We start from the raw sequence: 13583 nt of genomic DNA, 5'->3' as shown, positions 1-13583 counted from the left end.
ATTCACAAGGAAATCACAGAAAATAATTTAAAAAAAAGTGTGATAAAGGAAGCGATGAGAAATCTCTTCAATTAGTGCGCAAAATTAGAGCAACAAAGAGATTGACTTTTAAAAACGTAAAATCACATTTGATTTGTTATAAACATATAATTAATGTCTAATGTTACTTACAATTATTCTATTTAAATAACAGCACCATCTGACGTCGCCATCTTCTGTTAGCAAGAAGTGTACACTTCTTGGATTAGTACAGAAAGTTCAGGTACAAGTATCAAACCTGATGCTGTCTGCTTGTATGTCAAAAATGGCGCGATGTTTTGAGACGAGAGGCTAATTGAGACTGATCAATATTAATGTTGTAAGATGGACACGGAGGAAATTTGTAGTATCAGTATATCTCCACTGGTGACCAGCCCATTTGCAATACAATGGTCACCTGATAATCATATCTCATTAATTACAGAAAAGGGAGTTCATGTATTCGTAAGTTGTGCTTATTTACACATATCTCCAAAATATATAAGTTAATCACTTTTGGTACTAATAAGTGATTTGTGCAATTGACATATTTTTTTTCTGTACTACTTTATTGACTTATTTTTTAAATACGTTTACTTATAAATATCAAATAGACTAGATTTTTAAATGATAACCTCTTCGATACTGTTTTATGTTACAGGAACTGATACCTTCACCCATGTCTTCTAATCCGTTCGTCAAGTTTGCTCGGTCTTTTGTACATCCTTCTGACATTTTACCAGCACATGCATTTATAAATCAGATAGACTCGTTTGTATGGAATTTAGATCGTGAAGCAGTTTACTCACTGCTCATGGAAGAGGCAATTACACCAAAGTTGGACGGTTTAAATGAGACAATCGTTAGAATAACAAAGGTAGCATGGTCGCCGAAAAATTTAATCTCTCCAAATCAATGTGTCTTAGCAATATTGACAGTAGCAGGTGCGATTGAATTGTTACATAAAGTTTCCAATGAATGGTATTCTATATGCGACGTTTCATCTCTTCAGCTTAAGATTGTGCAAGATGAAATTAAATCAAAGCTCAATGAATGTAAAAAATTGAATAATGAGTATGCAGTAATAAGTGAAAGCATGAGACAGTTACAAGCTTGCTCTATGACATGGAGTGAACTTTTCAAAGTAAAAGAAGTTTTCTTTGCATATTTTTCTATAGCTTATCGCAGTGGCGAAATATCAATTTGGAGAATTCCTAGAATTTCAAATTTTTCTGAAAGTTTGCAACCTGTGCTTGTTAATAAAATAAATCTAGACAAGACTATAAAGATTAATGTATTGTGTTGGATCACTATTGATGCAAAGGAACATTTACTTATTGTTGGATGTTTTGATGGCCAAATATATGGCATAAAATTAATATGTAATGCTGATGATCTGGAAGTAGCAGTGATAGAAAGATATATCACTCCTGATCATATATCGGTCAATTATTTATATGTTCTCTCTCAAGATAAATCAAATGTAAGGATTGTTGCTGCCAAAGGCGTTTTTCTTTTGTTATTGTGTATAAATTCGACAGGAGTACTGGAAGATATGCAACATTTACAAGTGGAAGGATATAATATTACAGGTAAATATCTAAGAGTTTTAATTTAGAATTAAATGTATATATATAAGCATATTCTATACTTTGTCTTATATGCTGTCATGTTAAATGCTTTAAATTATCTTTAAAATATATTCTAATGTGTATTGTTTCAGGTATGATCCCTGTTACTGCTCAACAATTTATGATTTCCACACAGAACAGTCATATTTTTATTGTTGATACACGATTAAACGATTTAATTTGCATCGATATCCAAACTCATTTACCTCAGACACATGTTCAGTACTTAGGACTCACTTATTCGCCAAACAAAGTAATGATTATAAATATAGCCAGTCCGAATACAATCTATGATCATTTAGTGACAAAGGAGCCGAGTACAATGCATATATTCGCTTTAAAAGGTGCAGTGCAGGATCCATTGCGTATTATTAATAACAGTACAAATCTCATAAGTGTTTGGGACTGCATAGAAGTGCTTAGGATCAAAGCTGCTAAAGCAGAAGATCCAAGTGTGATATTACGTCAGATTCCGGAGAAGCTAGACTCTTCGTCGCTATACGATTTGCAATTATCAATGTGGATGACAGTTATGATCAATGTGTGCACCACAAAAACGCAAATGCTGAATATGAATCACATAAAAGAAGGCAAGATAGCGAATGCGCTTCCATTAATCCATGTACACTCCATTTGCACGTACATCGACAATACGATGAAAAAGAGCAAGCTATCAGTGGATCAGATGCACGCCGTGAGCTTATTAAACAAATATTTAAAAATGTACCTTGCAGATCAAGATGAGGGGAATGAGAACGTTGTGCATCGATACGCTCGGGAAACATTGAATAAGATTGCATCTCATCCCAATCAGATTGAGAAGTGCAATTTGTGCGATGAAGTGATAGATGAGTCCTTGAACACTAAATCGTGTTCTCGGGGCCACAAGTTGCCCAGGTGTACTTTGACACTGTTACAGATAACATCGTTGGAATATCGCGAATGCTCGATATGCAACCAAATTTTTCATCCATGCATGGAAGAAATATATGAGGAACCGCAATGTCCATTCTGCGATGTACCTCTTTTGTACAACTCTTATGGTTTTGACATAGAAGGGTCTGAATTGTATGGGAAAAATTTATCACAATCACGAATTAATGTCATAGAATCGAAAGATGATTTGGAAGAACAGACTGAAAAACAGCGGAAAGACAAGTGGAATACTGCGCGTACGTACTCGGTAATTGTAAATGACAACGAAGACGAATCAGCGAGAATTACAGAAAAATGGGAAAAATTTTAACGGCATAATGTAATTTGTGATTGTAATTATTAGATATATTAGATTATTAGATATATTAATGATGACAGTTAATAAATATGTATATTTATACTTTTATAATTGTATATTAATATATTTTTCTGAATTAGGCAAATAATGATAATCAAGAAACAAAATTATGGAATAAACACAAATATTTTTTATTTAATTATGTAAATAATTTGATTTAGTTAACAATTAAAGTTTGGGCTTAAATGTACTATTATGTATACATTCGTTATAATATTTACATTAATCCTGTTATTTGAGAACATAATCAGTAGGATATCGTAAAATTTGTGGGAATTTGTCTACTTCTTCCTGTGGAATATGATCTAATCGGACAGGGACAGGCCTTTGCTGTTTGATTTGATTGCTAATATTTTTCAACATATCTTCGGGTATTTTGTCATCTGGGATTACATGTAGTCTTTGCATAGTATGCCTCCGTTGTAAGTTTTTTGGTAATGCTGAGTACACAGCCTTTTGTATAATCTGTATAAATTCATACATACAATTATATAATTATCTAGCAAAATTTTACATTATGTTTATAATAGTAAAAAATTATTTACCAAAGTTGGATCCTTGTTATGTAACTCCCATGCAAGTGTCCAACTGGCACCTCCATGATATGTATTATGATGGAAATATACACGTTTTCTCCATTCGTCTCCACGCAGCGCAATTTCCTTGCTGTTTATTACTACTACATGATCTCCACAATCACCTATATAAAAATAATAAAGCACAAATTAATAATTAAAAACATTTTTTTATTAAATTAATTTGTATTCTTTCCATGACAAAATTTAAATTGATATATTAATAAATATTAATATATAAAGTATTAATATACCTATAAAAATATAATGAAATAGCAATTAATATTTTTTCATACAAGAACTTGACAGAGATCAATAAAACAACTTTTTACATATGTGATATAAATATGTACAATAAATAATAAAAATGAAAAATGTTACTGTGACTGCAATACTCTTACTCAATGGATGATATATTGGTTTATGCATTCCCATAAGATAATGTCTTATTAGTTTTGCACTTTTATATGGATCTTGCCATGTTGCATCATATAGATGCCAGATACGAGCAAGTGTTCCCCATTGCTGAAAACAAATTGCATTTAAAGTTTACAAAGATTCGTCAACATAAATAAAGAATGCAAACATGTAAGACAAATATCGTTCTGTTATAAAATATATATATATGAAAATTATAAAAATTATAATTGTAATGTCAAGAACAGACAAACCTGTCCCCTTCGCCAAAGTGACATGATAATTCTCAACAATAATCGTCTTTTTTATTAACTATTATAAGACGGTTATTTCAGGTTATATTTATCAAAATTTGAGGTTAGAGACGTAATACTCAGCAATCCATAGCGCACCAATTTCAGCTCTTACAAGTTTCCAAGTCAAAATTTTTAATAATTAAAGAATAAATTATAATTAATAAAATAAAATTTATTGTTTTTTGCTCTTTTTAGCTATTAATGTTACATAATTTATTTTTTTATAAATCTTCTATTTTTTTAAATGTTAATAAATTTATTCAAAATTTTAAGTACAAAAAAGCTATTTTTTATGTTATATATTATTATATGTTACATGTATTTACATTATTTTATATACGTAATGTATTTTTTCAATAATTAAATGGAATTAACTTTTTTTTCAAATTTATAAAATTACGCGCGTTTGGTTCATGCAAACGCAGCTTACGCCTCAATGACAGAATGGTAACAGCGCAACAGCAGCGCTGCACAGCTGCATACGTGTCTATCAAATCGTATGTCAAACTTGGTCAAACTGTACGATTGCAGAAAGGTTTTCTAGTTGTGTGACAAAAATTTATCGCAATTACATCGATATTGAGTAAACGAGTGAATAATTTGACGGAACGAGTTAACGAGTGCCGTGTTAGTAGCAGCTTTCGTGGCTGCTGTTTATGAGCACGACGACCCGCCCGATGTGATCCGCGAGCGCGGCGATTCCTCAAGGGCGATCCCGATGGATTGTCATTGTTTATCTGTTGTTATTGTCGTCAATGATCAGCGTTGCCTGATGGGCGAACATCACGCTTAACGTCCTAGCTAGACGGCGAGACATCATGCGCCTGCTCGTGAAAATTGTGTTGATTTAGGTAAACGTAAGCAATGGCAATGTCAACGATGGCGAACACCGTCGTCGGCAGTAATCCGGAGAACACCTCCAAGTTCCTAGAGGCCCTGCAGTCAGATCTTAAAGTACTTGCCTCAGAGACCAAGAAAAAGTACCCGCAAATCAAGGAGGTATGTATAAATGGGATCAGTGCTTATTCTAAATAGGTTAGCCATTGAAACTGGAAGCTCCAATTCTGCTTTTTTCATCAGATTTTGTTTTCTTCTCAAACGTTAAATTGTAATTTTGAAACTATACGTTATATAACTTCCATGATACGTTTACATATTAAGTTTATAAGAGCTGATATGTAAGATAACAATATTGGGTTTAAATAATTTTATGTTGGTAATTGTAATACTGTGTTGCTTTGTTATTTTTAAATATTGCAATATTTAATGAATAAACTGCCTTTTTTGTATATATATAGGAAAATGTATTATTATTTAAATTTAGTGAGACCATTATAACATATGTTTTTTTTGCAGTCATGTGAAGAAGGTATTGCAAAGTTAAGGACTGCAACAAATAACCCAGGGACGCCAATATATTATATTGTAAATCAAATACTTTATCCTTTAGTTCAGGGTTGTGAGAGTAAAGATTTAAAAATTATCAAGGTATTAACTGTGTTAAGCCTTATCTTTATGTGTTATCTGGAAACTGTTGACATTTTTTTGAGTGTTTGTATTTTTTTCAGTTTTGCTTAGGCATGATGCAGAGGCTAATAACACAGCAAGCAGTAGATCAGAAAGGCGCCCGATATATTACAGATACCTTATGGTTGTTAATGGAATCTGGTACAGAAGAAGTTAAAGTCTTGCAAACTGTAACTCTACTACTTACAAGTAACGCTGTGGTACATGGAGATACTCTTGCACGAGTAAGAATCTATTTATATCTAAATCTTTGTCATCGGTCTTTTTTAATATTTTTTAAATAGGATATTTTCAATATTTTATTTATCGAGAATTATATCTTTCCAGAATTTGGTGCTCTGTTTCCGATTACATTTTACAAAAGACTGTACAACGATAAATACAGCGGGTGCTACTGTAAGACAACTGGTATCTTTGGTGTTTGAAAGAGTAGTTGCTGAGGATGAGCAGAGTCCTGATCAATCAGAATCTGATGAAGTTAATTTAGAGGAATTAAAAATTCCAACAAATCAAGCGCCTAAAGGTCTTGGTCCTTGCGCTGCAGATGCATACTTAATGTTTCAGGTAATTTTATACTGTGAACATAATTATATAAATTTATAAAATATAATTAATTTTGATTTATTATATCTTACATTTTATTTTAGGATCTAGTTCAATTAGTAAATGCTGATCAACCATACTGGTTAATAGGCATTACAGAAATGACTAGAACATTTGGTTTGGAGCTACTAGAATCAGTTTTAACAAATTTTTCATCAGTCTTTTTTAAGGTATTAATCAAGATATCAATAAAATAAATAAGTAACTTAAGAGATATATATTTTTGAAGATAGAAAAATAACACAAAAAGTATTGTTATACAAAATTATATAAAGATTATAAATTATTATATTTTTAGCATCCAGAATTTAGCTTCTTACTTAAAGAAAGAGTGTGTGCACTTGTGATAAAACTATTTTCGCCTAACATCAAGTATCGTAATTCAGTGCCAGCTTCTTTGCAACAAGCCACTCCTTTGGACAAACCTTACTTTCCTATTAGTATGAGACTTTTGCGAGTTGTGTCGATTTTAATACAGAAATATCATTCGTTGTTGGTAAGTATTGTATACTAGAATTTATATGTTATTATTATATATAAATTTAATGAACAGCATAATTAAAAATGAGATTCTAATATTCTAGGTGACAGAATGTGAAATATTTTTATCTTTAATTGTGAAATTTCTGGATCCTGACAAACCTACTTGGCAGAGAGCTTTAGCTTTGGAAGTTTTGCATAAAATGACAGTGCAGGCAGATTTGCTGACAAATTTCTGTGAATGTTATGACTTAAAACCACACGCTACAAATATTTTTCAAGATATTGTCAATAGCTTAGGTGCTTATGTACATAGTCTCTTTGTGAATCCACAGATGATGAGTCAAACAGGTATTATAAAATTAATAATACCATGAAAAGTTTTAGTTTATTCGAAAAATCTTGCTTGCAAAGAATATATTTTAGAAATATATTTTTCTACATTTTTATTCAACACACACGTACATACAAATATACATCCAGTAAACAATATGTTAATAATGTCGATAGATTAATAGCAAATTTGATTTTTTTGTAATATATTTTTGTAATAATATGTTGACAATCTTTTCTGTTTGTAACAGTAACAAGTACAACTGTACCTCAAAGCACAGGTTCGCCATTGTTCACCGGAATGCCTATCGGACCTGGCGTATCGCCTCAACCTGGTTTTTATTCGCGCGGTATATGGTTACCAGTAGTAGCAACATTTACAAGCGGGCAAGCTAAGCCAACATAGTAAGTCTCAATATTATTATATTTTTTTCACGATAAAATTAAAAAAATTAATTGCAACGCACACTTATTTTAGTTTGGAAATGCTGGACAAAGTTGAGCCACCACAAATACCGATTGGTTACGGAATCAGTATAGCTTATGCGTGCCTACTAGATATCATAAGATCGATCTCGCTGGCCATAAATGGATCGAAAGATGATAGTACCGAAGGTCAGACCTATCAGCCGAGCGAATCCGAACGGAAACTTCATGTACAATTAATAAACTCTAGTTGGTGCGGTCTATTGGCGGCTCTCAGTCCATTGATAGATGCTAGGTAGTAGTTTCACTTAAATTTTATGTTGTATTTAAAAAAATTCTCGAGTCTGTATGCAATGATGAATTTATAGCACGGATGAATCAGCGACGGAGAATGTCTTGAAATCAATTCAGACCTTTGCGTCACTTTGCGGCCAATTGGAATTGCAAGCACCACGTGACGCCTTCATCACTGCGATATGTAAAGCCTCGCTACCACCTCATTACGCTCTAACTGTTCTGTACAACGCGCCTCAAGGCATACCAACGGCAAGACAGCAAGATGCTCAGTACAATTTAACGATGGGCGAGCCCGATTATAGACAACAAGTAGTTGCCGTCGGTACGCCGTTGCCGACGGCGTCCTTACCAATTGGTAGAGTAATAATTTTACGGATAAAATATGTGTATCAGGTTGTTTGGAGGGTTTCTTAGTTTTTCTTTCTATAAAATTGAAAAAATTAGAAAACGTTCCGAAAAACACAATACGCTCCGCTTATATTCGAGCAGTCTCTAATTATACTTTTTTATGTATCCAGGTGCTCATCAGGGTCCTGTCATGTTGACTGCGAAAAATCTGCAATGTATGCGCGCGCTATTATCATTGGCTCATTGTCACGGCAGCATACTCGGTAGCGCGTGGCATTTGGTACTTACCACTCTTCAGCATCTCGTTTGGATACTTGGATTAAAACCTTCCACCGGAGGATCCTTAAAAGCAGGGAGAACCGCTGCTGATCCTAACGCAGTGTTGACGAATGCAGTCATGGCGGATTTACCGGTGCTCAGCGCTATGCTTAGCAGATTATTCGAGAGCAGCCAGCATCTTGATGATGTCGCTTTGCATCACTTAATAGATGCCTTGTGCAAACTGAGCCACGAGGCTATGGAGTTGGCATATTCTAATCGCGAACCTTCATTGTTCGCTGTTGCCAAACTGCTGGAGACAGGCTTAGTGAACTTACCACGTGTAGAAGTGCTCTGGAGACCACTGACGAACCATTTGTTGGAAGTCTGTCAACACCCGCACATCCGTATGAGAGAGTGGGGCGTGGAAGCGATTACTTATCTTGTCAAGATGGCTCTTCAACATAAATATCCGCAACCGCTCCGCGATAATCAGAAGCTACAAACGTTACTGCTAGGACCATTGTCGGAGTTATCGTCCGTGCGTCATGGAGATGTCAGGCAGCGGCAGTTAGAATGTGTCTTACAAGTGCTTCACGGCGCCGGAGAAACACTATACCATGGCTGGCCTTTAGTGCTCGGTATAATAGGAGCAGTTTCCGATCATCACGGGGAAGCTTTAGTACGCATAGCCTTCCAATGTTTGCAATTGGTCGTAACGGACTTTTTACCGGTGATGCCTTGGCGATGTCTTCCGCTCTGCGTCGACACAGCTGCCAAATTCGGATCGCAGACGCAGGAATTAAATATTTCACTCACAGCCGTCGGTCTAATGTGGAATATAAGCGACTACTTCTACCAGAACCAAGAGAAATTGTGCGTCTGCCTGCGCGGAGACTCGTCGTCGGTATTTCCCGATTTTCCCGGCACAACAAACATGCCTCCGTTCGACAAGCTCTGGATGTGTCTGTATGCGAGACTTGGAGATTTGTGCGTCGATTCGCGGCCAGCCGTGCGCAAATCAGCGAGCCAAACCCTGTTCTCCACTATATCAGCGCACGGTAGCCTCCTGCATCAACCTACGTGGCAAGCGGTACTCTGGCAGGTACTGTTTCCGCTGTTGGACAAAGTAAGAAGCCTGTCGAACTCGGCTAGCAGTGAAAAGGTCGATACCAGTGGAAACATACTCATTCATCACAGCAGGAATACGGCGCAGAAGCAATGGGCGGAAACGCAGGTTTTAACGTTAAGCGGCGTAGCCCGAGTATTCAACACGAAACGTCAGCTGTTGCAAATGTTAGGCGATTTTCCCAGAGCGTGGTCGTTGCTCCTCGAGTTCATCGAAAATTCCGCGCTCAGCAAAAATAACGAGGTCTCTTTAGCGGCGCTGAAATCTTTCCAAGAGATCCTCTTTCAGCCGAAGGGAAGCGACAGCACCGAGGTGATTCAGTCGAACGATTCGGAAGGCTTATGGATGGTGACGTGGCGCGTGTGGCTTAATATCGGAATGGAGAGCACCGCGCCGCCGCAGGAGGGCGACACCGAGCCTTACGTGCCGTCGCAAGCATTCCTCACCGCACTGATGCACATATTCCCAGGTGTTTTCCAGCACATCAGAAACAAGTTCACCGGCCCCGATCTGCAAAAGTTATGTATTGTACTGAAGAATGCAGTGGCCGTACCGGTGCACGGCGAATCGACGCCGTACATCCTGCCGTCAGTGCCCGATGTAGTTCTCACTCATCTGCAAGACGAAGTCCTGCATTCTATGGAGCTGCTGCAGAAGGAGGCGTTAAACGGCCCGGACAACTTGCGCACGATGATCGTGCTGATCTTCCTTCAATTGCTGAGCTTCTCGAAGCTGGCGTGCGAGGCGCCGACCTACGGTAAAATACCAACGAAACACATTTCGCAGATCAGAGGCGTGTCCGCCGACTGGGTCACGATGAATTACGTTCCATTCGGCGAGAAAGCTCTGTCGATGGTCGTGAGCCTATATCAGAAGACTGCTCATGAAATGGCCGTGATCGACGGCCAAGTGCTGAAGCACGTAGTAGAAGCGCTGCACGTACCGCTGTCGATGAAGTACGCGTGTCCGTCCGCAACGACGTGGAAATTAGCCGTGACCAGTCTGTTGGCTGTCTTGCACACCGGCCTGCCGCTCGCCAGAAAGTATCCCGAACAGTTCCAGAGCATGTGGCTCGAACTTGCGAGCACGCTGGACGATTTCCTGTTCCCTAAAAGGTAAAAATGTTCTCGACTTTTTTTTAAAAGAACATTGTTAAATGTGGATTGTTCTCGATAAATTGCAGTGTGCTGAATGCAGAACGAGGGGTTGAAGAGATCCAGGCTGATGAGGCGGTGGATTGTCAAGTTATGGAGTTACTGAGAGACGAAGTCCTGCCACATTCTCAGCATATACCTCATCAGTTTATCCTGAGAGTTGTTATGCTTTTGAATAAAGGCTCTATACATTCAGCCACTACAGCAAATATCGGTATATCAATAATTAAACTTTATGAAACGTGTTTGACATATTAGATTCTTCAATATCTTTTTATCTTTTACAGAAAATGGAGCAGAGACAAAGTTACGGGAAGAATTTGCGAAAACCTGCTTCGAGACTCTGTTGCAGTTTTCTTTATTAGACGGATTGAACAATGATGCGGAAAATAAAGACCTGAAGAAGAGTTCGGAAAATGACGAGGGTGGTATCGCTGGGCGATTGGCAGTTACGGCTCTTCTGCACAGATTCCAAGAAGTTTTACGACGATATATCGAGAGCGAAAGACGTAGCGGAAAGTGTCCTTTGCCTAGGTAACAGTATTGTAGCTTTCTGATAAGGAAATTATCGCTTTATTCGTAATTCGTAATTGATATTCGTAATTGATATTTGTTTATTTTGATAGAGATTTTATATCTGAAATATAAGTCATTTTAAGTATTTATTATAAAACTCTTTTCTAGGTACAGGTTGTCAGAGATATCGTTTGTTCTTAAAGCTGTTGCCACCCTCGTAGTTTCGCTCAAAAAAGCGCCTCCAAATAAAGGTACATTTTTATTTCCCAATTTATACGAGTAATATTACTGTATTATATGTGAAAGAAACGTTCACACATCTGCATTTTAGTCGAGAGATCAGTATGGGAGCAGCTGATTGGATTATATCCATGCTTAGTGGAGTGCACGATCGCGACCACCTCTGGACAAGTATCCAGATCCTTGCGAGAAGCACTGCTGCAATATCACGATTTATTGCGGGCACCAGTTTACAATACGCCAACTACAAATGGCGTTTGACCAATACATTCTTTTCTTTTAACCGGAAGCGCAGACTTGTGCTAAATAGAAAGTGGACAAATGCTAAAAAGAAAGTGGACAAGATAAACGGGAAGGTCTCCATGGAGGCTTTCTCGAGCTTCGTATTAATGAGGGTGTCAGCAACGTGCTAAGAATAAAGTGCCTGCAAAGTCAACAAAGAAAATGGACAAGGTAAACGGGAAAGTCTGTAATTTATGGAGGCTTTCTAGTTCCAAGGATTGGGTCACAGATCACAAGCAAATTACTGCCCCTGAAGCACAGGGTGAGTATTTTTTGTGATCCGTGACCCAAACTTTGGGGCGAGGAAGCCTCCATGGACTGCGGATTTTCCCGTTTGCTTTGTTCATTTTCTTTATTGACTTTGCAAACACTTTGTTCCTAGCCTGTTGTTCTATACCCTCATTAATTTGAGCGGAAGAAATTCTTGTGGGAATGCATAGAGGAATGATTTGAATTTCTAGCAAATTATTATGTTTATGTTACGGGTCTTAATAATGTGCAATCCTCATTTCTTTCATTAGTTTCTCTAATTCTTTCTTACGCTTGTATTTCGTATTACTGCAGATAAGAGAGATTGACTGGTTTAACGGATCCGTTAAACCGGTCAGTCTCTTATCTGCAATAATAAGAAATACGACAAGCGTAAAGAGGAATTAGAAACTAATGAAAAAAATGAGGATTGCACATTATTACACCCGTGACACGAATAACACAGATACTAGTTCCACAGATGAATGCTAAAAATTGAAATTGCAGCATTTTTCTATGCATTTCCACAAGAACATATAAAGGTAATTTGCTTGTGTAACATTGACGCGTGGCAAAATATATTTGCGATTAAGATTTCCAGTTTTATGTAGAAATAATATGAGTTTGCGATATAATTACGCTCCAAATGATAGAATAATATCGTGTTAAGTCTTTTTATTTTAAGTGCGATTAGTGCAATAGTTGATTTCAGTAGTCGCGCTTACGGTCGCGAGATAACCTTGTGCATCCCTGCAATTTATTCCGCTCATTATCGTCGATATCATGTTTTTACGACGTTGCAGTACAATAATCAAAATGCCAATGGAGTTTCTAGATTGACGCTTTCACTATGCGACTTTTATATAAATTTATATAATTTTTGCCGTTTTTGACTTTGCAATCGTGTCGAAGATTAATAAAAATCTCTTTATGAGGTTTGTCATCGCTAGTGTAGTACCAAACGCGAAGAACTTTTATAGAATTGTTACGTGGATTAAATTAAACTTGAAATAGTTATGAAATAATGACAAACGGAAACGGAAGCGTTTCTCATTTGAGAACACGAAATTAAAAAGAAGATTTATTATCTTGTGCATTCTTGTAGAGAGTATAGAAGTTATGTGTTTTAATAGCGCAAGCCGGTAGTCATCATTGTTTCGAATACACATACACGGAAAAATATTGTATATATCCGTAAAGAATGTACAAGTCAGCTTTTCTAATTAGTGTTGTAAATATTAACATGAGGTATATGTATATGTTAGGATGCATATACAAGACAATTTTATAAATAATATAAAACTTTATCATTCACTATTCTTACAAATCGCGTGGCGTCGTAAGTTATATTACCAGAATGTAAATAAATCTATGCAGATGAAATAAAACTCTTAAGCAGCTGTTATTTCTTCTGTTTTTCCATTTCAGATCTTACGATATCCTTGAATCTCACAATATTCCCATTCTAATTATTTTTTTTTACAGAAATTTATTTACATTGAATATTAAT

General features: G+C 36.4%; 3 protein-coding genes across 4 annotated transcripts; 2 read left to right on the top strand and 1 right to left on the bottom strand.

The window, feature by feature from the left end:
• The first annotated feature begins 239 nt into the window (after positions 1-239).
• Positions 240-2994, top strand: LOC105667722 (general transcription factor 3C polypeptide 4-like). Its single transcript, XM_012359683.2, has 3 exons — positions 240-483; positions 680-1610; positions 1742-2994. The coding sequence occupies exons 1-3, from the start codon at positions 364-366 to the stop codon at positions 2893-2895; spliced, it is 2205 nt and encodes a 734-aa protein (XP_012215106.1). The 5' UTR covers positions 240-363; the 3' UTR covers positions 2896-2994.
• Positions 2995-3061: 67 nt separating this feature from the next.
• Positions 3062-4352, bottom strand: mRpL13 (mitochondrial ribosomal protein L13). Its single transcript, XM_012359697.2, has 4 exons — positions 4190-4352; positions 3920-4043; positions 3489-3643; positions 3062-3408 (listed from the first exon to the last, which is right to left on the bottom strand). The coding sequence occupies exons 1-4, from the start codon at positions 4211-4213 to the stop codon at positions 3175-3177; spliced, it is 537 nt and encodes a 178-aa protein (XP_012215120.1). The 5' UTR covers positions 4214-4352; the 3' UTR covers positions 3062-3174.
• A 347-nt stretch (positions 4353-4699) lies between these two features.
• mon2 (Mon2 homolog, regulator of endosome-to-Golgi trafficking) lies at positions 4700-13478 on the top strand. Of its 2 annotated transcripts, none has more exons than XM_067349790.1 (15): positions 4700-5230; positions 5588-5719; positions 5800-5982; positions 6086-6322; positions 6406-6531; positions 6660-6857; positions 6946-7192; positions 7426-7579; positions 7653-7895; positions 7969-8252; positions 8416-10747; positions 10816-11000; positions 11074-11320; positions 11477-11553; positions 11634-13478. In XM_067349790.1, exons 1-15 carry the CDS (start codon positions 5096-5098, stop codon positions 11801-11803), a joined length of 4950 nt encoding a protein of 1649 aa, XP_067205891.1. In that variant the 5' UTR covers positions 4700-5095; the 3' UTR covers positions 11804-13478. The 2 variants fall into 2 exon arrangements, with proteins under 2 accessions (XP_067205891.1, XP_012215384.2); XM_012359961.2 differs by having other exon boundaries at positions 4701-5230; positions 11471-11553.
• Positions 13479-13583: the final 105 nt, after the last annotated feature.

This window comes from Linepithema humile, chromosome 2, assembly GCF_040581485.1.
Source record: "Linepithema humile isolate Giens D197 chromosome 2, Lhum_UNIL_v1.0, whole genome shotgun sequence".
Lineage (NCBI taxonomy): Eukaryota > Metazoa > Arthropoda > Insecta > Hymenoptera > Formicidae > Linepithema > Linepithema humile.
The sequence above is the reverse complement of the archived record's forward strand: the minus strand, read 5'-3'. Positions and strand labels throughout refer to the sequence as shown.